This window comes from Cavia porcellus, unplaced genomic scaffold (assembly GCF_034190915.1).
Source record: "Cavia porcellus strain 051 isolate PalLab524CR breed Dunkin Hartley unplaced genomic scaffold, mCavPor4.1 scaffold_32, whole genome shotgun sequence".
NCBI lineage: Eukaryota > Metazoa > Chordata > Mammalia > Rodentia > Caviidae > Cavia > Cavia porcellus.
In genome coordinates, this window is record NW_026947515.1 from 21301853 (window position 1) to 21329445 (window position 27593).

Sequence of the window (27593 nt, forward strand, 5' to 3'; positions counted from 1 at the left end):
GAGCCTCCGGTAGTTGCTGTTATCTGTCCGCCATGTTCTCCCGGAAGTCCCAGCCTTAAACCTTTTATAAGTGTGCTGATCCCACCTGTGATGTTGAAGTCTCCATGATTTAATCACATTCAAAGCCAGTGCTTTACATTGGCTTAATGCTGTTACACTGGAGATTCAATCTCAGCATGAATTTTTTGGGGGACAAAACTATTCAAAACACAGCATTTCCTATCTAATGTCAGATTCCAATGTGACCTGCGAGCAACAATATTTGCTGCAAAAGGAAACAGTTTATATATATAGAAAGAATTACGATGTACTGAAATATCACAAGGTTTTGCTAATATAGCTGTCGAAATCTGGAGGAAATGAATGAAAATGAAATCTAAGGGTACTAATTCAAGGTGAAGAGAACATTTTGTTGGGTAAGACAGAATTTGGAGTTATAGTTTTCCTTACTAGGTACTCTGGGTTTGATATATTAGCCTGAGTGGCCAGAAATGGCTCCAAAAGTCTGTTTGATTAGCTATTTTACTCACTTTTTCATCACTGGGATGCAATTTCTGATACCCATAGCTTAAAGAATTTGTTTTGGCCCACAGTTCCAGAAGTTCCAGTCCATGGTTGGCAGGCTCAAGCAGAGATAGTGGGGTGGAAGCACCTGCTGTGGAGGAAATCTGTTCACATCCCGGTCAGGAAGCGGAGAACAGTGGAACTAGGGATGGAGAGATCCTCATCCAGATTACACTCCCAGTGACCTGCCGCTTCCTCCCAGGTTCCACTTCCCAAAAAAGCTCACTCCGTGACTGCACTCCCCAGTGGATGAGCACAGCACCCCATGTCCCACCTGCCTTCCCAAAGCCCCACATCTGAATACATGAGATCTTTGGGAGATATTCTAGATCTAAACCATAGCAGGAACTGAAACCTGGATTCGTCTCAGCTTACGCTTAATGGGCCTGAGAACCAGAATGTTCCTAGAATGACAGTGATTGATTAGTCTCCAACTGAGGTAGTTTGAGAACTTATTAAAACACTGGCTTACGTCTGTGATAGGTCTCAAGAATCTTCATTTATAATGAGTTCCCTCATGGTTTTGGGACTGCACTTTGAGAACCACTAACGTACAAGACAGAGTGCAGAATGAGGGAGACAGACATGTTGGAAGGAATCTCTCACAAAGTTACCACCCTGAACCCCATCCCCCAGGAGGTTCTCTGAAAACATGAGGCGACTCCTCACCAAAACACTGATCAATGCCTTGATCTGCAATGCCAGCATCTTCAGAAAGCTCTGAGGATTCTAAAATTTTGATACAGTCTATAGAACATTTAGTTCTTGTGTCTGCTGAGAGCCAATGTGTGTAGGTGGGAGGCTGCCTCATGGTCTGAGCACAACAACCACTACCCACATGTTTTTTTCCCGTGGCCTCCATTTGGGGACCACAAATCATGGGTCAAATTCAAAGGAGTGCCTTTTATTTATTTTAAAATTTTGTTTGTTGCTTTGCTTTGCTCTGCTCTGTTCTGTTTTGTTTTTTGTTTGAGACAGAATGTTGCTAACCTGCTAAGTTCTTTGGGGTTGGGCTCAAACTTGCAATCTGTCTCAGCTTCACAGAGTAATGGGGTTACAGGCAAGACCAACAATTCTTTTTTTTTTTTAATTTTTTAAAAAAATTTTATTTAAGGAGGAAAAAAAGCAGAGAAAGAGTACAAGTTATACAGATTTACAGAAAAAAAATAAACAGTAGGAAATCACTAGTTAATGGATTACATATTATCATCTTAGAAATAATTGTTCAAGTCACAAAATTAAAGCTTGTAAAGTGGACATTCCAACAATGATATTGCAAACAGTTCTGTTCAATGACCCAATAAAACTCTGTGATATCATTTAAGACCAACAATTCTTGATTGTGCAGTTCAGTGATATTAAGTACATTTGGTCCACAGTCATCTCCACCATCCATCCGCAGAACACCTCTTCTTTTGCAGAGTAGAGCCTCTATGCTATGAAGCACAAAATTTCCATTGAACCCAGCCCTTGGCAACCAGTTTTAATTTCTGCCTGCATAACTTTGATTATTCTAAGTGCTTCTTTTAAGTGGATTCATACCACATTTGTATTTGTCCTTTTGTGACTTGTTTTCTTCACTCAATATATTGTGTTCAAGTCTCATCCATTTTATAGCATGTGTTAGAATTTCCTATTTATTTGTTGCTGTTGTTCGTAGTATTGAGGATTGAACACAGGACCTAACGCATGCTAGACTAATCAGCTACCACTGTGCTATATTCTCAGACATTTTTACTTTTTTAAAAAATTGGAACACATTTGCAAAGCATAATGACTACTTTCATTGTGCGTATTTAGTACACGTACGTACATGATATATCTTAATTCCTTTTAAATCCGCTTCTTCCATCTCTTGGTCCTCTTCCCATTTGCATAAAGATCTGTCCCCTTATTTCTTCTTATCTATCTCTTATTTTGCTCTTTAATTTCTTTTTACTTTGGGTTTCTAAGAAAAATCATATAGTTCGTAATCTTGTGGGTCTGATTTATTTCACTTAACATTACGGCTTCTAGGTGCATTCATTTCCCTACAAATGACTCAAATTTATCCTTCTTTATAGCAAACTACTACTCCATTGCATACAAAAACTACCTTTCCTTTATCCCTTCGTCTGATGATTGACAACTAGGCAGCTTCCAGGATTTTTTTTTATTATGAATTGTGCTGCTATAAACATAGGTACAAATACTATAATACAATTTCTTTAACTGTTTTGGGAAGATGTTTAGTAGCGCAATAGCTGGGTCAGATAGAATTTGCTTTTAGTTTTCTGAAGACTCTCTACACTGATTTCCATGGTGGTTGTACCAGTTTTCATTCCCACCAATGCAGGAGGGTTCCTTTTTCATCACAGCATTTGTATCTACTGGATTTCTTGATGATTGCCATTTTTTCTGGAATAAGATCAAAGCTCACTATCGTTTTAATTTTCATTTCTCTAATATTGAATATTTTTTCATGTATTTATGGGTCATTCTTTCTTTGTCTTCTAGATGTCTACTCATTTCAGTTGCCCATTTAAAAAATGTTTTATTATTAAATCTGTATCTATCTATCTATATAATGATTACATTCATCACGGGGAATTTGTACCTAAACTTTATATACCTTAGTTTTTCTTTAAGGGTATGATTGATCCCTATTGGCTCATATCTCCATTGTAGAAAAGATTTTCCATGGATGTTTTCATCATAATGTTACATTTAGAAGGAAATGGAAGGGATAAGTGTACTGACTTGGGGGACTGACTCTGATTCTCAAGAGGAAATAATGTTTCTGATGTAAAGTGTGAGCAGGGAAGACTATGCCTGGATCCCAGGAGATTCTTAGGGTTCAGGCGAGGCTGCTTGGTGCTTCTCTGTCTGGCAATAGAAGCTATTGAAAAATTATAGCAAATCAATAAAAAAAGGCCACTAAGCTCTCAGATCCTTCAGGAATAAAATGTGGGATTACTCTACCAGGAATACAGCCCTAATCAAGTAGGATGCTGGTTGAGGTCAGAGGTCCCATGGAACGGACAGTGAAAGAAGAAAGTTATAAACATTATCTATGATCCCTGACCAGGTAAAGAAGATTTGAGCCAGGTGTGATGGTGCAGGCTTGAAATACTGCCATAGAGACAGGAAAAACTCCTGGGCGCATAACCTATTATTCATTAAAGACTTGGTTTATATTTTCACCTGAGGCAGTCAGGAACTTTATGCAGTTATTGCTAAAGAATAGGGACTCCTCACCAGTGTCACGTCTGGGGGAGGGATGTGCACCACACCACGCCATCATCTGCTGGATCACACTGCTACCTGGATCCTATTAGGATCATAAACTCTTAGCTTCAGTAATGAAGTAAAGAAGCAGCGTTTAAAATAAAAGAAAACAGTTTATTTGCAATTTGTAATCGCCAGATCTTGGAAACAACCCAAGTGTCCATCAACTGAGGAATGGATAAAAAAGTTGTGGTATTTCTATACAATGGAGTATTATTCAGCTATAAAGAAGGATCACATTGAGATATTTATCAATAAATGGGCGCAGCTTGAGACCATACTCATTAGTGAAATAAATCAATCTCGCATGTGTGAATACCGAATAGTTTCCCTAATGTAAATAATGATTCAAATATATAAAAATATGTGGTAATCATGATTCCCCATTAGGTGGCCTTGAAGCCTTATAAAGTTTTCACTCATTAATTAGAAAGGCTTTATTCTGGGCTTCTTGATATGAAAATATTTGAAGCTAGAGTATATGAAGTTTTATCCAAATATTTCAAGGAAAAAGACACTATGGTAACTACTATTAAGTCAGGTTATAAGGTGGTGAAGTACTAGGTTGTTGAAACAGTCATGCTGTGACCTCTATTGTTATATTGTTATGTCCTGTTTTATCTCGATCTCCCCCTTATTGTTTCAAAAAAAATTATTTAGTCATTTCTTATGTTTGTCTTAATTAAAGAAAAAATTCAAAAAAATTAGGATATATAAATAGTAACTCTTTTTGATTTCCTATTAACTTGTTTTGAAGTCCTGTAGTACTCCCACGATCTTGTTTTGACTGATTAGACTCTGTTCCATTCTATATGATAGTATCAAGTTTGAAGACATAGGCAACTACTTTGAAGACAATAAGATTCACTAAGATACCCATTCTGGTTTGACTATTGTCTTCTTTGGAAGTCCTGTAATGTTTACAATGCCTAAGTTTTATTGGTCTTGTTCTCTACTGTTTTGTCCAACTTTATAATATCTAATGAGATAGACAATTCTTTTTAAGGAAACAAGGGACAACGTTGATAACCATTGTTGATAAACTTGTACTCTGTTCTACACCATGTGCTATGTCTATCCTTGGTATTGACTGACAGCTTTGTTTTGCCATATTTGACTGTATTCTCTCCCCCCCAAAGAAAGTAATAAGCACTAAGGAGTAATAAAATCCAAGATGTGTAAATTTTGTTGTAAAAAAGAGAGGGAAAAAAAAAAGAAAAAGAGCTCTAACGGATATAACAGCAAGTGTGTTTGGGGGTGTTAAATAGCTGACTATATCAATGTTTTTGGAACATTGAACACAGCTGTTTGCAGTCTCCCTGTTTGAATGTCCACCTTGTGTTCTTTGATACTGTGATTTGAGGAACTATTTTCAAGAAGATAGTGTGTAATCTACTAGCAGGTGATTTCTTACTGTTATGTTTTTTTGTTTTGTTTTGTTTTGTTTTGTTTTGTTTGTAGTTCTGTATTGCGTGTACCCTTACGCCGCTTTGGTTTGTTTTGTGTTTTTCTCTTTTTCCTCTTAAATAAAAAAATAAAAAAAAACAGTTTATTTGGAAAAGATGGGGGGAGAGGGAAGACACACAGCTATTCTGGAGGGCTAGGGAGGCTCAAAAGTAAATAACACCCAAGAATTTGTTTATTTGGGACTAGTGGTTTTCACTACCACCTGGAAGTTGTCACCATCCAATTGGTTCTCTGGTTACTTTTGATCCTAACTTGAGCATCTCTCTTTTCTTTCTTTCTTTCTTTCTTTCTTTCTTTCTTTCTTTCTCTCTCTCTCTCTCTCTCTCTCTCTCTCTCTCTCTCTCTTTCTCTCTTTTAAAGGGAATAAAATAGAACAATAAAATGAAACAAAACAGTGATAAGACATTCGGAAATCCATAATAATTTCAATATTGCATAGTTATCCCCTAACTAATTGCTCAGACTACCAGTTTTAAGTCAAGCAATATAAGCATTAGGTTATTTCTTTCTTTTTTTGTCTTTTTCCTTATCGGTACTGGGGATCAAACTGACAACTGCCTGCTTGCAAGTCAGGCGCTTATGCCGCTGAGCTAAACCTCCAGCCCCCTATTTCTTTACTTCAGTTGTTATCATCTCAGACTAGCTTCCTCCAAATCAGCTGGTTGCTCGTAGGGGAGTAGGGGGTTCTTCTCTCCCAGCTGTCTCATGATGGGGTGGAGAGTGGGGCACGGCCTTCTTCCTGCCCAGCAGGCCACCACTGGTATATGGGGGCTACACAGCTTCTCTTTCTTTTCCTTCCTTCCTTTCTTTTTTTGTTCACCTAAAATTCATATTTATTAACTTTTATCTATTAACATCTTTGTATGTAATTAGATAATTTTTGCTTCTGCCTAGGTGTTTATCTTTATTTCTCTTACTTTAAAGAAATCATTTTAAAAAAAGAAATCACTGGGGCTGGGGATTTAGCTCAGTGGCATAAGCACCTGCCTTGCAAGCAGGCGGTGGTGAGTTCGATCCCCTGTACTGATAAAAAAAAAAAAAAGAAATCATCTCACAATATAACTGAAGTTTTTATATTTATTAAATATGATGCATTATGGTTAATAACATTACCTTAACCCTTCTTCACCTTTACACATCATTTTTTTTTTTTTTTGTCTTTTTCCTTTTTATCGGTACCAGGGATCGAACTCACGACTGCCTGCTTGCAACGCAGGCGCTTATGCCGCTGAGCTAAATCCCCAGCCCCTACACATCATTTTCTACATTAGAAATATATGAATATACTACTGAAAAGAATGCTATTTATTTTCTTTTATTTATTTTTTGGTACTAGGGATCAAATTACAATCTCTCACCTGCCAGGCAGGCACTTATGCCACTGAGCTAAATCCCCAGCCCCAATGATAAGGTTTTAAAAGTAGAAAAGAGAGCATTAAAAATACATCTTTTGTATTCCACCATCTACAAGCAGCCACTTTTAACATTTTGGTGAATTTCTTTACAATCTTTTATCAGTGCAAAGGAATTTTCTCTTTAACATAATTGCAAGTGCACTAAATTATTTTTTGTTTGGCTTTATACTATATTTCAATGTCATTACAAAGTTTATAAACGTAATTTAATAAATGCATATTTTACTAATTTTGTATTACAGCTATTTCTCTATTATAATCCCTAATTTTTACTGTATAAATAATACTATAATGAGTAATTCTGTGCTCAAAACTTTTTCTTGGCTGGTAATTTTGTTTTTAGAGCAATTTTTTGTCTTTTTGAGATAGGGTCTCACTATGCAGTTCAGGCTGGACTTGAGCTCACTTTGTAGCCCAGGTTGGCTTTGAACCTGCAACAATCCTCCCGCCTCAGCCTCCCCAGTGCTGGGATTACAGAAGTGAGCCACTGCTGTTGGTAAATTTCTGTAGCATCACTATATGCCAGGCACTATCCCAAGAATTTATGAGAATTGTTAATTTACTCTTCCTAATAATTCAACAATTAGGCTACAGTATAATTTTCATTTTAGAGAAAAGAAAACTAAAATACAGCAATTATTTATTGCCTAGTTGGTAAGTGGAGGAACTAGGAATTGGATACAGGTCTTTGGACTCTGTGGATTATAAAGGAACTTGCATTAAAAGGAATGAACATTTTGACAATTTTGATGCATATTACCAAACTTCTTTACATCCAATAATGAAGATTCCAGTGTGTCAAATCTCCTTTCAAATCAAAATGGTTCAAGAACAAAGAGTAGACTAGACCCTGTATGTCCTTTGTATGTTAAAAAGTCACACAACTTATTATTTATTTGTTTATAACAAGTATTTAATTAGAAAAGAGACAACATATTACATTTATTATGTAGATTTCAATTCATAGAAAATGGAATATTATCCAAAAGCACTCCAACTCATTATCAATCAAATAATAGTATTTTTAATTTTTATTTTAAAGAGGATAAAACAGAATAAAACCAAAACAAACCAGTATAAGAGACAGAGGACTTTCAAACATTACAAAATCAACTAGTTACCATAATACCTTTTGATGCCTTCAAAATAGCTGCAGATAACTTTGGACATAGTAAAAATCAAACAGAACAGAATAGAAATAATAAAAGCAAAACAATGTATGCAATAAAGACTTCAAAGCAAGCCTACAGTAAATCTAAAATTGTACCTTAATATATCTTGTTATCTTTGAAATAGCAGCCCCTGCCATCCAATTTGACATACTCAAAAAAAAGAATAAAATCTACCCAAAAAACAATGGAAATGATATAGGACTTCCAAAACAAGACCATAGGTAATCAACAATGGCTGCAACCCTCAGAAGGGGATCCCCCCCTAGATGTCACACTGCGCATTGCTATCCTCTAAACATGTGATCAAACCACTGGCCCTTGACCTGCAATGTCAGTGAAACACCAAAGCACCACAGACATCCAATTGCATTTCACCTCTATAGCTATCATCACAGCGTGTGTTTCTCCAGATAAGCCTACCGCTTATGGCCGGGGAGTAGCGGGTGTTGGTACTTCTTGTTTGCCAGCCCGTACACCAGAAGGGAATGGGGTCTGTCTGTTCCAGTCCAGTGGTGGCCCATGCATGGCGCAGATTCCCAGACTGGGCTTGCTTGCTGGTATGGCTTTATTCTGTCTTTTCCTGATCTGCAAATGGCTCTGACTCACAGGGAGAAGCTGGTGTCTGTCTCTCAAACAATAGTTTTTTGTTTTTTTGTCTTTTTCCTTTTTATTGGTACCAGGGATCGAACTCACAACCGCCTGCTTGCAAGGCAGGTGCTTATGCTGCTGAGCTAAATCCCCAGCCCCTCAAACAATAGTTTTAAAACAGACACAAGTTCTGAGGTGTTGAAGTTTTTTTAAAAAATTAAAAATCTATCTATATTCTTTATGGCTATTTGATTTCTCACTGTCACTTTGTGATGGATAAGTGTATGACGGAGCCTTATAAAAAGGTAACTTAGAATTAATGATTAAGTAAAGGGAAAATGTGTGTTTTATATGTTAAACAAGGTTCCTTATCTCCTTTGCATTTTATTGAGGGAAGGGGGTGGTTATCCAGGCCTTTCATGTTTCTGGCTATATCCCTGTTTAGCCTGTTTACTCTAAATTCTTATGTGAATTGTATTACCTGGTGCCTTCAGGAGCCTGGTTTCTTTGTCTTTACACTTCTTTCTAATTGCTGAAGTATAGCTACAGGGCAAAATTTCCGTTAGTAGGGTTCCTGTTAACTTCTTTAATCAAGCTTAATGAGATTTTATTTCATCCTTTTTCCTGCCTGTGACCACCTGTCCCTACCGGGTCTACAAAGTCTCAATAACAAACTAAAAACAGAATAAATCTCAACATTCATTCAGGATTGTCTATGACCTGAAAACTTGGAGTAACATAACTTCTCTGCACATAGGCATGTTAATCATTTAGGGATGGCAAAACCAGGTTGATTATCCCTGAGATTACATAACCTATCTCATTCCCCTTACAAGACTGAGGACACCAAGAGATTTATAGGGACATTCACCTACCATTGAGCACCGAGAGAAGTCTACAGTCAGTGCCCTAAACCTAGGGTCGTTCTGAATTCCATCAGTGCCTACACCTGTCTGAGACTGCCTCGAACAGAAATAATTATCTCATGAGATTGAATTGTCCCTCAAGCAATAAAGACTTCTTCCAAGTCATCTGGAAAAACAGAACTGAGATAATGATCAGCTAGGCTCTAGTCAACCCCTCAACTCTGTAAAAACTGGTCTCCTTCTTCTGCTAAGAGGCCCGTCTGACCCTTTTCATCAGAGCCATACCATACCTTGTCAGCTCCTCAGGCTGAAGTTTTTCTCCATTTTCTCTTACATTTGAACTCTACCTAATAAACCTGCCTATGCCTTACACTGACACACCCTAGCCGGGCGTTGGTGGCTCACGCCTGTAATCCCAGCACTCAGGAGGCTGAGGCAGGAGGATTGTTGTGAGTTCAAGACCAGCCTAGGCTACAAAGTGAGCTCAAGGCCAGCCTGAACTGTGTAGAGAGACCCTGTCTCAAAAAGACAAAAAAAAGACAAAAAAAAAAAAAAAAAAAAAGAATATTGACACATCCTGGGCTGGGGATTTAGCTCAGCGGCATAAGCGCCTGCCTTGCAAGCAGGCAGTCGTGAGTTCGATCCCCGGTACCGATAAAAAGGAAAAAGACAAAAAACAAACAAACAAACAAAGAATATTGACACATCGAGAAATGTTTTTTTAGCATAAATTGAAGCCTCCATGTCCTCTTTTCGAAAACTCTTTCGCCCTCCACCTAGGAACAATGGAACCCCCTCCTGGTGACAATGCCAGATACTTGAAAGGCTGAGACAGGAGTGTTAGCAAGTAACTCCTTCTGAAAGTGGCTCACCAAATAAAACTTGGCACGTTCTGGATTTGTCACCTCTTTTTCTGGAGGTAGATTCCAAATTCTTCTCATCTTCATGTAGAACTGAACTAAACGAACAACAGGCAGTGGCAATGTTTACTTGAAAAGGTAAAAGTGAAGAGTGAGAAACTGGCTCTGCACTATGAGCTGGGCAGAATAAAGAGGGAAAAGCAAGATAAGAATACACCCCGGAGGACACGGCAGGCTATCACAAGGAGAGTCACAATGACAAGTTCTTCTTGGTGTCTGTGTCCTTTTATACTGTCCAAATCCTGAGGAGACCTTCTAGAAGCTCTACATACAGGTCCGGAGAGGCAGCATTGGGATCCCACCCCTCAGCCTGATGTCGGGTCTAGGCCATCCCATTAAAAACCCGCTCCGGTTCCCAGAAGTCCACGTGCAGGGCTTTGGGAACTGTTCTACCTCCATGTTTTGGGATCTTGTAATTAGCACGTCATACCTACTTTCCTAGCTTTGCCACGCCCTAATCTCCTATGTCAGGAGGACCGTAAATTGAGGGCAGCCTGGGCAACTTAATTCAGACGCTGGTCCAAAATAAAATGAAAAGAGCTTGTTTTCCAGTACTGAAAATCGTTTCCTCATCCATCATCATTATCTGCCTCATGCGCCACTTCAATCAGAGAAGTCATATAACCCTCTGCCTCTCTGTATCTGATCGGAGACAGCCCGGCCCCCATGGGTCATGTGCTCCTTTCCACGTGCTCAATTCAGTAAAACTGTTAATTTTGTACTTTTGCTTCTCTATTGCGCCATCAATTCCATGTGATGTTGAGAGGAATCAACATCACATGGAATTCACACAATTACTCTTGGGTTTTGTGCCTGCCTTTTAAGAAAGTTGAAAACTTGTATGCAGGAGCAGTTCATGTGTGGTACAGAAGCACAATATTGTTGACATTTGGAAAGTTAAATAAAAATGTACTAAAAATAGCTAAACTGAAGTTAATTAAGCTATTCTGCACTTGATTTTCTCAGGAAAAAATTCAGTCATAACCAAATTAAATCAAATAATTTTGTCAAATCAATTAATAATCTCTTATACTTCTTAAAACAACCCCTTTTCCATCTTTAATTCTGTTCATCTTCATTACAGTCGGAAGAAGCTGGCATCAATTTCCATTTTGCATGCTCCCCCTACCCCATACTCTATGAGGCTCACAGGTCCAAACTCACACCAGTGGCAGGGTGACAATTTAAAGCGAGATTTCTGAGGCTTTGATGATGGTGCTTATCGAAATAACAAAGATAGATAATTACTTATTGATTACTTACCATGGGTCAAAAACCGTTCTATTAGGCTGGGTGTGGTGATGCACACCTGTAATCTCAGCACTCAGGAGACTCAGGCAGGAGGATTGCTGTGGGGCTCGAGGCCAGGCTGGACTACATAAGTGAATTCAAGGTCAGCCTGCACTACATACGAAGATTCTGTCTCAAAAAACCAAAAACAACAAAAACACCCAAAGAAAGAAAAAACAGGGCTCACTTCAGTAGCACACACACACACACAGAGGAAGTTTTTAAAAAGTATTGTTCTAGCCATAGTGACCCATGTCTGTAATTCCAGTACTTAGGAGGCTGAGGCAGGAGGCTCACCAAGAGTTTGAAAGACTGCCTGTAATATAGAGTAAGTTCAAAGCTAGCCTAAACTACATAGGAAGACTCTCTCAAAAGAAGAAAGAAATTATTCTATTGTGATTCATATTATAATTTATTCCTCCCAGCAATCCAATGAAGTAGTTACTAAGACAACTCTGACATTGATTTGTTAACCTTGTCAGCCCAGAATATGTTTGCAATTCAAACAGAAAAAAGCTTATATTTAATAGAAGCTCACATTCTGAGATAGCTCATGAATATGGAAGTTCCAGGGAGCCCAGAAATATTAGCTCTAAACCTTGATATTTTTTGATAAACTACCATCTTATTATTTTTACATGCTAAGGATGGAACCCAGGGCAGGCTAGGCAAGTTTTTCAAAACTTGTATGTTATTAAACAAAGACAGCAATCTCTTTGTCTTTCAATAAAAAGAATGCAAGTGTTATCCAATCAGAATTGATGAGTTCTACACAATAATTTGAGCTACAAGCTGTTAGGTTTTTTGATACAGTTAAGATATACAGAGATAAGAAAAAGCCTTCACTGTCAGTGGGAGAGTATTGGGGACTGGGCCAAGATCTCCAATCTCCCAAATGAGTACACGGTGAAGGCTTAAATAAGTGAGACAAGTAGTATGATTTTAGGATTCCAGCAGGATCAAATCCTCTAACAGAGTCAAGACTCTGGGGGCTAAGACAAGGAATGTCTTTGGGCAGCCCATATTTATTTAGTTTTTCAAACAAGGAAGGGATTAGAGTGGAAAAATGCAAGAAACTGAGCAGGATCTTGGTGTGGTTTTAAGAATTTTTCCAAGTAATAGATTATGTTCATTTAGGAGAACTATGTTGTGTTAATTTAGGAGAAGTATTTTAGGAGAAAGTCTCTTTCTCCTAAAATCAGTTTGACTTTCACTACAGGAGAGAAATGCCTGAAGATGCATTCTCTGTCTTGTTAATTGGGGCTGGAACTAGGTGTCCTCAGGTGTGGCCTATCTTGCCCTTTAAGGAGTCTCCTTGTTCTCAGGTCGGCCATGCCCTGGCCTTGCACACAAACCTGGTCAATTTCCAGCTTCAATGGTTCCCGACATGGGAGGGCTGTATGAGATTGCAAGGACCTTCTAACAGGAAAGGCTGGGGAATGGCTTTTATGGAGTTGGGCTGGGGTAGAGACTGGATCATGGTGTCCAGATAGAATTGGAGGAGCTTTGGCGCCTGTGCAAGAGAAGAGTAGGAAGTTTATTTGTGGCTTGGAAAAAGAACAGGGAAGTTAGTATTGGAAGGGTGTGTTGTTATTTTAGGACTCAGTGCCATGTTGGGCAGGTGCCACGTTAAGTCTGGCAGAGTCCCATATGAGCAAAACCCATCACAAGCACCATCACCTTCTGGCCCCACACACTCTGTCCCTCTCTATCTACCATATTAGGGTTTGAATCCAGAGGGTTCACACTGAATGACAGCTATAACCACACCCCTCCTTTTCTAAAATTTGAGATATGATCTTACTAAGTTTTCCAGGCTGCTCTCAAACTTGTAATCCACCTGCCTTAGCTCCCAAAGTGTGTGCCATCAAGCCTATCTCCATCTTCATTTGTTGTTGTTATTGTTATTTTAGTGTGTGTGTGTGTGTGTGTGTGTGTGTGTGTGTGGTGCTGGAGATGGAGCTCTGGGCCTTGTGCATGCCAAACAAGCATCTTACCATTGAGCTACATTCCTAACTCTGCAGTGTTCTCATTTTATCTATAAGTTCTTAGTTTCACTTAAGGCCAGATTTTGCATGTTTACACTAGAAGTAAACATCACTCAGGACTCAAAACTTGCATGTTTTTTCTTGGTAGAATCATCAGCATCAAAAAAAAAAAATCATCAGCATCATCATATTCCAGAACTGGGGCACAGAGAAGTTCAATCACTTGCTTGAAGCTATGCAGATGGGATGGGAAACCAGCAACCAGTCCCTAAAGCCTGCTGTAACTTTTTCAGCCAGTGGTTGAGCTGGAAGAACAACCCAAAGATGTTGTTATTCCCACATAGTTTATTGACTTTTACTTTTTTCTAGCTCTGATCTAGTCACCGTGAATATATGGGGTTAAAAAAAAAAAATGCACAATCCCTCCCAGAGCATTAGATTACCTTGAAGTGGTGGGATGTGGACACTTCAAACCATCTGCCACAAGAACCTGTAAGGGTCCATGCAGTGACATTAGACTTTCCTCCCATCACCCAAATGTAACTCAGGTATAAACAACGCCAGACGAGAAAGAAGTGTGGACTTCTCCATGGTAACTCCCTCCATATGAAATTGTGGGAAATTGCATGGAGCTGGGTATCAGTAATCAAACATCTTGAGAGGATTTCCCCCGTTCCTCTCCTGCAGGAAACCATTATTTTGACCCCGACAATTCCACTGTCTTTTCTTGGATTCGTAAAATAATAGTTTTGTGTCCGCCTTTTTACACACATCGTTGTATCTATGACAATCATCAACCATGTTGCCTGTATCTTTTTTCTCTCTGCTTCATTAGCACTTTACTGTATAATTTTACCACGGCTTAGCTACTGATGCATGACTTGTGTTGTCTTTGCATTTTATTACGGAAGAGCACCGTGTACCACATTCTGTACATTGTCTCAGCAACACACCCACGGCTGGTATCCCGGGATCGCTGGTGGGCTATCTTCATTTAGCTGCTAATCAATCTCGCTGCCTTTTCCTGCAAACCTGGACAAATACCTTTCTTGAGTTATTTTCTGAGCACAAGGCCCCTCTGAACCTGTATTTCCTAAAATATGGTGCGAAAGAGTCCAGATTACAGACTAACAGAACATGCGCTTTCCAGAGAAGTATGAGACCCGCCCGTCCCCGCCCATCCCCGCCCGTCCCCGCCCATCCCCAGTCGCCGGAAGTTGTAGTCTAGGGCAGCTAGGTGAGATCCGCAAGGGACTCTGGGAAATGTGGTCTTTTTGTTGGGGAGCGGAGTGAGTAAAACGGTCGTTTTACGCTAATACTGATCGGGAAGCTCGCTATTTATTCCTATTACAATAGCAAAAAGGAGGTTTAAAGGAAAGAAAGAGCAGAGATTCAGAGTACAAGATCTAGTGGGCAGGTTCACAGGACGACCTGCTAGAGCATTGCCATATCTCCCACCCCAACCCCCTTTTCCCCTTTGCTTTCTGGACCTTAATCCTCCCGACGTAAAAGCCCTAGCGACAGAGTCTGATTGGCTCAGCCACTACTTTTGTTCATTCACTAGTGAAACCTGATTGACAGCCGGAAGGCCTGGAGAACCTTAGACAGGCCAGAAGGGGAAGGAGACGATGTCCTGGGGGAAACTACTTGCTAGACTCTAAACCAAAGACACCTTTTAGTCTTCGGCCACTTGGTTCTTTAAAACTGCTCAGGCAGTTTTAAAGTCACAGGCACCCGAACCAGATTCAAGGAATAGGAGGTGGAGCTGCCTTCTCCTCACTGTGACCAAATTTGCGCCTCTCCTAATTTAGGGTGAAGAAAAGACAAAGCGAGTAACTCATTGCGACCAAAAGGTGACATCTGAAGGGCTGAGGATGTGGCTCAGACATAGCGAGGTTGCCTTGCATGCCTGAGGCCCTGGGCCCTGGAGATAGATGATAGGTAGATAGAAGGATAGACAGACAGACAGACCGACAGAACTGAGAATGATGTCTATTTCATACAGAGTCAGAAACCAGGAGAAAATTAGCTGGTAGGGAACAGAATGTAAGTGAAATCCAGGCAGCAGGCATTTTTCTGTTCCTCAGTTGAGCGGCCTGCCACCATCTGTCCACATCTAGTAATACACTGGGTGACATTCTCTGAGGACTGTATCAGCAACAGTAACAGCGCTGGACAGTATACAACCTCACAACAACGGATGTAAGATCATTATTCAGGTTGACCTTAAGGGTGAATAATCCTATGACTTTGAAGATTAGTACCCGCATGACAAGGGGAGATTAAGCACAGTCCCACACTGCTTAACATTTCTTTTTGTTTTGTTTTGTTTTGTTTTGGTTTTGGTTTTGTTTGTGGATCTTTTTTTTCTTTCTTTTTAACATTTCTGTAAGTGACTCACTGTATATATGGTGGTGTTCTGTAAGTGTCTGCCTCCAAATCCAGAGGGTAACTGAGAGTGCAGAGTAACTAGACAAGACCAGTGTGGTGGGCAAATGAGGTTATAAAGAGTTACTTACCAGGGGCTGGGGATTTAGCTCAGCGGCATAAGTGCCTGCCTTACAAGCAGGCAGTTGTGAGTTCGATCCCTGGTCCCGATAAAAATGAAAAAGACAAAAAAAAAGAGTTACTTACAAAAAAAAAAGTTACATACAGAGCAGTGGTTGGTTTATAGGATGCAATCAGCACAATCAAAGTCACTAGCCCTTGATTTCTAGTTTCTATCACAAGTCACATGTCCTCTGCCCACATTTTATTGGTCATGCAGGTCTCCTAGCTACTCCCAGGTTCTATGGAGTAAAGATGGTTTATCCTTATGAAGAGTAGGGGACCCCATCTGGATGAACAATGATTCAATCTACTATAGCCCTATACTCTCCTTCCCTCAAACTGTAGACCTGGAACCTACATCCTTTCCAGACTGAATAGGGTCCAAACCTTCCCCAATCCTACCCAATTTCCTTTCCCAAGTCTCATCTTCATCCACTCTACATGGCAGCCAGATCAAAGGATAAGCCTTCCCTGTGTGTTCCTCTGTGCCCTTGCTAATGTCACTAAGGGCAAACAGTGCATCTGGGGACAGAAGCCCATGGGGATTGTAACTCAGCTCTGAAAATAAATTAGAGGGACAAGGTTTATTTGTAAAAAGGAGAATGAGGGAGAAAGGAGAAGATAGCCACCCTGACAAGAAAGTATCAAGGTAGAGGCTCTGAAAATATGGAACAAGGGTAGACCCTTGGTTCTCAGCTGTTTTTATCGGGGGGAGGTACCCCCCCCCCCCTGCCATCTAGAACTTGCCATAACTGAATTTGCTTCCAGGAGCTTCTGCCTAATGTCATTTCTTCTGGGATGGGGGAGTCTGTGTATACTTCTTTTTGTCTGTCTGTTTACTTGTCCTAACATACCTTTTAAGACCTTATCTTTGAGGTGGGCAGTAGTTGGCAAGGCATACCTTATTCTTGGTTAGCTTAAGTAGTTGGTAAGGGGAATGTGCTGTCCATTATATTCTATAATGAGTCTAGAGTGAATAATATAGTGACTCGAGTAAACACACATGTATATAAGTGTAACTTAGTGCATAGGTGTGAATACACACTATCTTAAAATTAATCAGCCCCCCTTGCTTTCACTACTTTTTATAAAGGTGACTTACACTTTGTGCACCTGGCTTTCTCTCTGTATCCTTCCTGTCAGCTCTTTTCTGGGACTCTTGGTGTAAGTCCCAAGGCTATTTGGTGCCTTTATCCATTTTTTTTTCTATCCCTGTTTTTGACTTGCTTCCCAGGGAATCTCTCTAGTAAAGTTTGTTTTTAACTTCTAGTCAGGATTATCTAGAGGACCTAAGTAGGCCATTCTTTTCTTTTCTTTTCTACAAACCTCTGTCCCTACACAAATCCTTCCCAACATTTGAGATCCCACCACATACTGCAAATCTTTCATAGATGCCCACTCTTATTCTGTCCCTATTTAAATCTTCCATCCCTATTTAAATATTTTGCTCCTATTTAAACTTTCAGGAGGTTTCTCATGTCCCAGCTAAGGGTGAGCATATTTTCCTTCTCCTCTAGCTCCTAAGATTTTTGCTGACTGAACTATGCCTTCCTAAACCTTGTCTTCCCACAGTATCCTGAACATAATAAGTGCTCCATAGGCATTTGTTGAACAAATAGACTTATTCTAGAAAATGGGAAGTAAAGAATTAAGTGCTTTTGGGTATAGAGGTGGGATGCTGGAAATCAAACCAGAAATATGCCCACTGAGCTGCATCGGCAGAGACAGAGTCTCACTATGTTGTTCAGGCTGGCCCTAAACTTGAGATCCTCTTATCTTGGCCTCTTGAGTAGCAGGAATTATAGGCATTCACAACCACACCTGGCTGAAAGGTATTTCTTCATAAGTCACCTGAGCTACCGTTTAATGCCACTAAATCTGGGAGTGGAGTCACCCTAAAAGAAGTATCAGAGGAGATACCCAGCCAATCCCAAACCATACTGAAATTGGGTCAGCTGGGCTCCAAAGAAAGAAACACCAAATGCCAAGGTCATGAGCATTATGTGGGACAACCTCACCCTACACAGTAAAGGGATGTTCTACCTGGGTACGTCTACAGTGAGGGACTGTGGAGCTACAGTCAAGGTGTGGAGTGTACATGAGCGTTTAAGGAAGATTGATTTGTGCCAGACAACCTAAAACACCTCTATCTAAGCTTTGGAAGGTCCAAGTCCTTGGCTTGGGTTTAACTCTTTGGGGAAAAACTTGCATCTGGCCAGTTATGGAGCAGTCAGGGTACTCTGTGATCTACAGTCAAGACACAGAAAGGAAGGGGCGCAACTTGGAGACCCTACAACTAAAGATGCAGCAGCATGTCCATCTAAGCAGGTGCCATGGCATATGCCTGGAATCTTAGCTGGAAGACTGAGGGAGGAGAATCTAAAGTTTAAGCCCAAGTAGACAATTTAGGGACTTTACAAGACTCTGCCTCAAAATAAAAATAAGGTTTAGGGATATAACTCAGTGCAGGTTTAATTTCCTATGGGAGTTAAACAAAATAACAACAAAAAAGAGAAAATGTCTAACTAGTGTGCTTCTGACTGTTTACAATTTATGAAGTCTGCAGTGGCAAACAGAAACACCAAAATGACATGCAGGATTTGGAGGCAGACTTATTTATGCTGATGATCATTTCCAGAATATCAGGCTCCCACCTTTGTTGGTCTAGGGCTTATATGGGATAAGCAAGCAGGAAGTACAGAGGCAGAATGGCTTGTCAACTAGGGATTGGTGTGCATAATAGTGATCAACTAAGCATCGCAATAACCAGCCATTTCTAAGACACCGGAAGCAACTGGAACTGATACAGGAGCTATTATCTGGGTAACTAAGAAACTGAAATGTACTGGCTGGGGATGCCATTTCCTGTTACAAGTACAGGCCTAAAGTTCTTGTCTACAAATATCTGTACCCCAACCCTGGCAAGCTCTCTCTTAATGACTCTCCTTACCTTTTGGGAGGGATTTGGTGGAACCCCCCATTTCCCATTTTGTCTTATAGACAGAGCAAGTTATGCCCATCCTGTCTCGCATGTGTGTGTGCTCTTTTTCCTCTTGCTTTCTGTTGTGGGATCACACAGCAAGAAGTCCTCCATCACAAAAATGTCATGGGCCCCCCTGTGCTGCAGCAGATGGGTATGTGTGGGAGTAGCAGGGGTCCAAATAGACTTTTACAGATCCTTAAGCATAATGTTTGAGAATCACTTGTTTTTCAAAATCCCAAATGTCTTTTGATGGCAGAGTCCCACAGTTGCTAAATGGCAGGCACTGTTGTTACAGCGTGCTCAAGAAATTTGCCCACAAGCCACTGAGTTTTCAGAAACTAATAAGGTTTATTTCAAACTGCAGTGGTCAGTCAGCTTTTGCCATTGAAATTCTGGCTACTGGCTGGGGCTGGCACCAATTCCTTTGTTCCCTTCTGTTATAGACCCCTGTAAGAGTTCACAAGGTCAGGAGGTTTCCATGGATACCACCATTTTGCAGCACTATCATTGCTTTGGAATGTTACAAGAACTTCTTACACATCTGGTTAACTGACATGCAGAATGTGGGCACCAGGCAGTTTGATGCCTTGAGAGAAACCCTGTTTGTTTCCCTTTCTGTAGTTTTTATAATCAATTAAAGGAGAGGAGGAGGCTTTTGGGTGATTTGGCCAAAGTTCACTCACTGAGGCCTAACTGATAAGTAGGCATCTAAACTATAATCTACAGGCCATAAAATAATTGAAGTTTTCAAGACTAGTGTTTGGAGGGTTTCAAAAGAAAATAAGGCAGAGAAAAGAAAGCAAATAAAGGGGGGGTATGAACAGCCTCACACTGTAACATTTTGAGCCCTGATAATTTAGTTCCTTTCTGGGAGAAACTTTATCCACTTTTTTTTTTTTTTTTTTTTTTTAAATCGGTACCAGGGATTGAACTCATGACCACCTGCTTATAAGGCAGGTGCTTATGCCGCTGAGCTAAATCCCCAGCTCCTATGGGAGAAACTTTAACATCAAAGCAGTTTTGGTTCTGAGGTAGGAGGGCCTTACCTCAGAGAGGAACATGGCCACCTTAGGAATACAAAGTTCTGTATGAGAAATCCATTGCCTTTTTTTTTTTTTTTTTTTTTTTTTTTTTGAGGGGGAATATGTGCAATAGGAGAATACGTGCAAAAGGAATAGAAAATATTGAACTAGTCAGTACTGGATTTAGCCTCCTTTAAATGTCCTATAAAGGTGAAAGGGAAAGAAAGTAGCAGCAGGAAGATGCTTCTTTTAGGAGATAGGTTAGAAGAAATCTACTCCCCATGGCCAGAAGTGTCTACCCACAAGTACAGAAGGAGGTGTTCAAAGGACAGGAGGCCTGGCCAGGTGTGGGCTACATAGTGAATTCAAGGCCAGCCTGAAATATATAGCAACACTTTGTCTCAAACATTAACAAAAAGGTAGCAGAAGCTGGAAGGAGCCGCTCTTTCCCTTAGCAAATGGGAGAAAATGGAAGCTAAAGGGCGCCATCTCATGTGTCACCTGCAACCGTACTGCCCTGCCATGCGCCATCTACTGGAAGTGTCTGGAATGTGTCCTTCCAAGATTCCTTTTCTAGATCAAAGGACCCTGCAAGGCATTTGTCTCTAGGTTCATATCTAAAAGGGTTTCAAATATATACTTCTGACATTATTCCTATGGGAGGCCACGGCATCACAGAGAGACAATGTGAGGTGGTGCATGAGAAAATGTCACTTTTTATGTTCTTACCACTTGCACGGCACTGCCAACTAGATTTCTCCATGGAGTCTGGAATTGTTTTACAAGCAACACTACATTGCATTGTGTGATTTGTCCAGGTGTAGTAAGACAAATACCTTGTATTCTTAGACATCTGCAGGATCTGAAAAGCTTGAACAACTGAAGCAGGGAGTAGAATGGTAATTACAGAGGCCAGGGTGTAAGGGGAACAGGGAAATGATGGTCAAATGGTACCACAAAGCCTCAGACAAGAGTACATTTTTTGAGAGCTAATGCAAAGGGGTAAATATAGCTAATAATAGTATAGTCTTAAAAGAGTAAAAGTTCTTAACTGGGCATAGTGGCACATGCCTGTAATCTCATCACTCAGGAGACTAAGGCAGGAAGTTTGCAGTGAGTTGGAGGCCAGGCTGGGATACATAAGCAAGTTCAAGGCCAGTCTGAACTGCATAGTGAAACCCTGGCTCAAAAAGACGAACAAACAAACAAAAACACACATAAATGTTCTCATCAGAAAAAACGACAAGTATTTGAGGTGATGGATGTATTAATTAGTTTGAATCATCTACAGTCATAACATAACATTGAGATAGGAGGTGGGGCAAAGCTGGCTGGGGAATCAGTGGGACTTAATAACAAGATCCCAGGATGGCACCCAGTACCTGGTATACAGAACTGGTGGACCACATAAAAGAGATGAGCTACTGGGAGGAGCCAGCTATATTGACTCTTGATGGTAGCCTACTCTGAGCTTCCCAGGTTCAGGCATACTTTTATTTTTGCTCTTTTCTCTTTTTCCTATTTTATTCTGCTCAAGTTTTTTCTATCGAGCCAGTTTCTCCCCTACCTTTTTACCCCTTATTTTTCAAACAAACTTTTGGCACCATTTTTGGCTTGTATTTTTCAATTCTTTGTTTGGGGTAAAAAGAACCCAGAATAAATGTAATTGGAGCCATTTCTAAAAGGAACTACCTAACATCATTATCCACCCAGTGGGTATATAATTATAATTTGTCATTTGCAATAAAATTTAAAAATTAGGAACAAAAATGTTTAAAAATAAAAATATTCTTAACCAGGCATGGTCGTGCACACTTGTAATCCCAGAATTTGGGAGGCTGAGGCAGGAGGATCATTGTGAGTTAGAGACCAGCCTAGACTATAAAGTGAGCTCAAGGACAGCCTGAACTGCATAGTGAGACCCTGTTTCAAAAAGACAAAAAATTCTTTCAATTCCCCCTACTGCAAAATAATAAAATCATAATATTCCATAACTATTGAAATTTCATTGTTTCTTTTTCCTTTCCTTTTAAAAATTCATGAGGAACCTCAAAACAGTGGAACTGAGCAAATAAAACAATCTCGAATCAAGACAGGATTAAGATGCAGCAAATATTAAACTAACATATTCTGATTCAAATGGAACCAAAACACCCCTGGGGACAATATATTGGCTTTTTAAAGAGTTCTCTTACACTTTTAGTAAAATCTCTGAGATTCGGTGTGTGTATATAAGTTCATGTGTGTGCACATGCATTTCCACAGGACCTCAGGGTTAGAATTTTCTCAATAGACTAGAAGTGAAATAGCTGTGTCCTGCTACAGATCTGTACCCATAACCCCACTCATATCTGGAAAAGTCAGGCAGTATAACTATAAAGGGTGTTTTCTAGGTCAGGGTTCTCCAGGCTAAAGACCCCATACCACAAAGTTTTTTTCTATTTCACATAGCTTCAGACTAACACAAGGATATCGCTAGGGTTTGAATGAGACATCCAAAATTCATGTGTTGGAAATTTAATCCTTAGTGCAACAAAATTGACAAGTGGGATTTTTAAAGAGGTGATTAAGGCCATTCTCTCAGGAGTGGGTTCCTGATAAAAATAAGTTTGGTTCTCTGTTGCCTTCAAGCTCTTGCTTTTGCATCTTTTGCCCCGAGATGACACTGCCCACCCCCTGCCACAGTGGCCAGCACTATGCTCTTGAACTTCTCAGTGTCCTGAACTATAATTCACAAAAACTGTTATTGTTTATAAATTACCAAGTCTCTGGGATTCTATTATAGCAACACAAAGCAGACTATGACAGATGTCTTTAACAAAAGGAACTATTTGCCAGAAAAGACAATGCTGAAAGGCTGTTTATCAAGGTTAATGTGCCTTCACTGTGACTTATCTAATTTAGCTGGCTTACAAATTTCCTTCAGTGATAGAAATATGCTACATCTGTAATGGACATTTGTTATATTGTTTACTGGATTGAACACATGGAATGTGGCTAATGTGTCTGAAGAACAGACTTTTGACTTTAACTTTCTTTTTTTTTGGAGGCAGGTTCTCACTCTGTAGTCCAGGCTGATCTCGAACTCGCTATGTAGCCCAGGCTGGCCTCAAACTTGTGGTGATCTTCCTGTCTCAGCCTCCCCACTGCTGAGATTATAGATATGCCTCACCACACTGGCCTATTTATTAATCAGTCACATGAATTTCCTCAGTTTTTCCCTCAACAATCTCTTTCCATGCTTCTTCTTCTGCCACTCTAGGTCTTTTACAAATTTTATTTGCGAGAATTGTATGTTCAGAATAAAAATCATTTTCCGGTATGCATATTACAAATATCTTCTCTGCTCTGTTGCTTGTTTTTTCGTCCTCTTAATGGTCTTTTGATGTCCTAAGTTTAACTACAACCAATTTATCATAATTAAATTTAGAGTTGGTACTTTTTTGTTCTCCCTTTCCACAGTCACGATAATTCTGCTAATTATTGTCTAGAGTTAGCTGTGTTTTTTATGTTTAGGTCTGTGATCCATTTGAATAGATTATTTTGCGTAGTTAGAAGTCAAAATTCATTTTCCTCAGTCTACACATTCTACTAACGACCACTATATATTTAAATAACTTTCCTCTTTGCTCGGTGAATGTGTAGGAGAGGACTGTTTTCTGGCTTCTCTATTCATTTTAAAGTGCTTGCTTTCTTTTTTTAATTTTTGAGCTAATATTACGATGCTTTTATTAGTATGACTTCATAATAAATCATTCAATTTCGTTTTTCCCTAGGAGTGCTCGGAACCTAAACCACAAACCTTTGGATTTTCCTCCGGGAGGAGAACTGGAGGGCGCTCAAGCAGGAGGACCAGTTCAATCTTTCTTCCCAAACTTTGTCGCACGCACGTCCGATGCGCATGCGCACCTCGAAAGCTGTGATTGGACGAGTGTAGTCGGTTGGGTTTAGATCATTTCCGAGGCGGGAGGATGAAGTTGATTGACCATGGTTTCTCAGGACGCCAGGTATGGTTTGGTGAAGTAGGAACCTCCGGAACTGAGAGGTGTAGGGTCTGGCGTAGTACTAAGGCGGGCGGTGTATCCTGCCTGACTTGAGTCAAGCCTCGCCTAGGTGAAGGGAGGAAAGCAGAAAGGAGGCTGAACGGAAGCCTCGGGCCCTCAGGGTGCGCTCTGGGTCCCCGGATGTTTCCAGACTCTAGTCTTTGAAGGAAGTCTCGGCTCAACTAGGATAAAACACTACAGCCCTGGCTCTGGTATTGTGGTTGGGGAGCCCCTACTTGTTTCAGAGGTCTTGTCTTGATTTTAGTAGAAATGCGAGTAGTAGTGTGGCCCTTACAGTGTTCTTGAAAGTGCGCTTCTCTCACCTGTTTTCTTAAGTCTTCGCGGACGTTTTGCAGTCCCTGCAGTGTGGTCTGGTAGAGTGACCAAAGGCAAGAACAACGGAGCTAGTGGCACCTTAGCCTGGTTACTAATGTTAGAAGTAGCAAAGGAGATTGGAATTTTCAGAAGGTAGGAGAAAGATATCTTATGCCTCCTCCAGTATTTGCTCTGCTGCTTCCTAGCTGTACGAGTTTGGGCGGACTTTCAAGCTCATCGTATCTGTTTCTTTAACTGTGAGTTTGGGAAGAATACATCGATCCTTAAGCCTGTAGCGAGGTGGGAATGAGATTGCACTTGCAAGGAACTTGGCTTGTGCCCAACAAAGAATACCCATAAGTTTTTTTTCAGTTTCCAAGCCTTTGGTATAGAGAATTTTTTTTTTTTTTTTGGTCTTTTTCGTTTTTATCGGTACCAGGGATCGAACTCACGACCCTGCACACTTGCAAGGCAGGTGCTTATGCCGCTGAGCTAAATCCCCAGCCCCTGGTATAGAGATTTGAGAGCTGACAGAATACACACTCTCCCTTGGGGGTCTCTCACTTTGTTGTCTATTGGCCAGAACTCCATGCTGAAGCTGTTCTTACCTTTGCCTCCTGAGTGGCTGGGACCACAGGCATGCTACTGCGCCTAGATACATTTAAAGTAACTTTTGAGCTTCATATTCAAATGTGTTTAGTGAGCATAATGCTTGCTTCTCTTAGAGGAATTGCCAATTAGGGCTTTTTACATCATCCAATCTGTATAGGAGAGAAAAAAAAAGAGCCAGTTTCTAGAGAAGTGGCAGGTGAAAAGGTGATCTTTAGCTTGGTAGTACAGAGTTTGAATTAGCGGAAAAAAAACCCCTGCTTTTTCAGGACAGTATGGGCAACGAACTTTTGTGAACATCCACTGGAATGGGTGTTTTAGATGCCTTTCTTCCTTCTCACTACAACAAAGTGGGTGATATCACCATATGTTTTCGGAACAATTACAGAAGCTAATCTACAACAAATTAGTGAGGGAGGCAGGCTTTTAGGTACTTCTAGGAGGGCTGGCTGCTTTCTAAGGGGTTGTGTAATAAAAATTGATGTACATAATTGTGTTTTGCTGAAATAGTCTTTTTTTTTTTTGAGAAAACAAGATTACCTAATTTGTTAAATTTTTTCCCTTTGCAATGTTTGGTGGTACTTTGGTATCACACACAGTATTTTATACCAGTACACTGGTGATTCTAGGATAGCCAAATGACCTGTCTATTCAGAGTAAAGTTGAGGATTTCAGTTCATTAATATAGATAGCCCCAGTTCTTCTTCCCTTCCTCCTCCTCCTCTCTTCCTTTTTTTTTTTCCCCCCCTTTTTCTTTTCTTCTTCCTCCTCTTCTGTTTAATATTTTGAGACAGGGTCTTGCTATGTAGTTTAGGATGGCCTTGAATTCACTATGTAACCCAGGCTGGCCTCAAGCTCTCAGTGATCCTACTGCTTCTGCCTCTTGGGTGCTGGGATTACAGATGTGTGCCACCATGTTTGGCCTCCAGCTATTATCAGAAGCCTTCTTATTGTTAAAAATGAAGCTAATCTGAAGACAAGCCAGTACATGGAGGACTCCTATCTCAGAAATATTAATTTGAAAACCTGATCAAAGTAATCATCATCTGCCCCACTTCTGGATTTTTCTGATTGGGTAAAACGATTCCCATACACACACACATATGTATTATTATATATAATATATAAAAATATATATGTCCCTATATTTGTTTTAGTCCCTATATTTGTTTTAGTCAAATTTGTAATACTGTGTTTGTATAAAAGGAGTATGTTTGTGCCCCAGTCAGAGGTGTGGGTGATCACCTTTCCTACCATATTTATGCCCTTTTTTCTTTATGTAATAATAGGGATTGAATATCACTTACCTGAGATGGGACCATAAATATTTTTGGATTTGGACTTCAGATATTCAAATTTTGGTACACATACATATATATGAGATATCTTGGGAATGTACCTAAGTCTAAACACAAGTCATTAATATTTCTGTGTATATACCTTATCAGACCTAAAAGTAAGATTATACAGTGTTTTTAGTATATGTGCATTTTAACTGTGACCTGTCACATGAGGTCAGAGGTGGAATTTTCTGCCTGTGGTGCTTACTGATACTCAGAAATATTTGGGTTTCAAAGCATTTTGAAGTTTTGGATTAGGGAGGCTTCAACTTGTAATAGCTAATATTTATTGAGCATTTATTATATGCCAGGCACTATGCTAAGCACTTTATGGATTACTCATCTTTGTAAAGTAAAAAATATCATCTTCATTTGTAGAGGAAGAAATGGGCTGAGATGGTTAGAAGTTTACATCTAAGTGATGGAACTAGTCAGATAACAGATATGTGTCATTATTGCTGCTGTGTACCACCAATGTGCTGTGTTTGGGAGTACAGTGATGACCAGAACAGACAGGGCCTTGTTCTCTAGTTGTTTATTAATCTAGGGAGGAAGATAGACAGTAAATGGTAGTAATTACCTGTTGATCATTAAAACTGAATATTAAGTACAGTTGTGGTACATGCTACAAAGGATGGCAGAGGGTGCTCTGAGAACAAATAATGGGGTCACTGGCAGGGGAAGGCAATGGGGAGATACAGGGAAGGCTTTCCTGAGAAAATAATACTTAGCTGAGACCACAAGGACTGAGTTGGAGTTAAAGTGGGCAAAGAGCTGCTAGGGTGAGGGAAAGTCATGTGTGAGGCCTTGAGACTTGGAAAAGAACAGTGTGGCCAAAGGTCAGAGAATGTAAGGTCAGACACCTGGTGTAGATAAAGATTTATCTTTAACAAGCATTTTTTTTTTTTACTTTTTTTTTTTGTCTTTTTCATTTTTATCGTTACCAGGGATTGAACTTGTGACTGCCCGCTTATAAGGCAGGCGCTTATGCCGCTGAGCTAAATCCCCAGCCCCTTAGCTTCATTATAGTTCAAGCCCTGTTAGCTACCTTATGCAAACATGAAAAGACATACTTTTCCTCTACTACCCCTTTACAATGTATAATCTAGTTTATGTTTCACTTGCCTCCCACTTAAAATGCTACTTTGCTTTTTTTTTTTTTTTTGTATGGGGGATCAAACTCATGACCTTGTG

At 40.0% G+C, this 27593-nt stretch overlaps 1 protein-coding gene and 1 long non-coding RNA gene across 3 annotated transcripts in view; one reads left to right on the plus strand and one right to left on the minus strand.

Annotated features, from left to right (window-relative positions):
• Nucleotides 1-7729: 7729 nt before the first annotated feature.
• LOC111755652 (uncharacterized) lies at nucleotides 7730-23992 on the minus strand. Its single transcript, XR_002790207.2, has 4 exons — nucleotides 23895-23992; nucleotides 16057-16125; nucleotides 13981-14027; nucleotides 7730-13842 (listed from the first exon to the last, which is right to left on the minus strand). It is a non-coding gene; the product is annotated as an uncharacterized LOC111755652 (long non-coding RNA).
• Dhrs7b (dehydrogenase/reductase 7B) overlaps nucleotides 23948-27593 on the plus strand; it is a 48564-nt gene continuing 44918 nt past the window's right edge. The window contains exon 1 of one of the 2 annotated variants that reach the window (XM_005001955.3): nucleotides 23948-24099. Coding sequence is in view for 1 of the 2 variants with exons in the window: in XM_063242273.1 (XP_063098343.1) it covers nucleotides 24064-24099 (36 nt within the window). In the remaining variant the exon portion in view is untranslated. The remainder of the gene's footprint in view (nucleotides 24100-27593) is intronic. The other variant, XM_063242273.1, reaches the window with a different exon arrangement.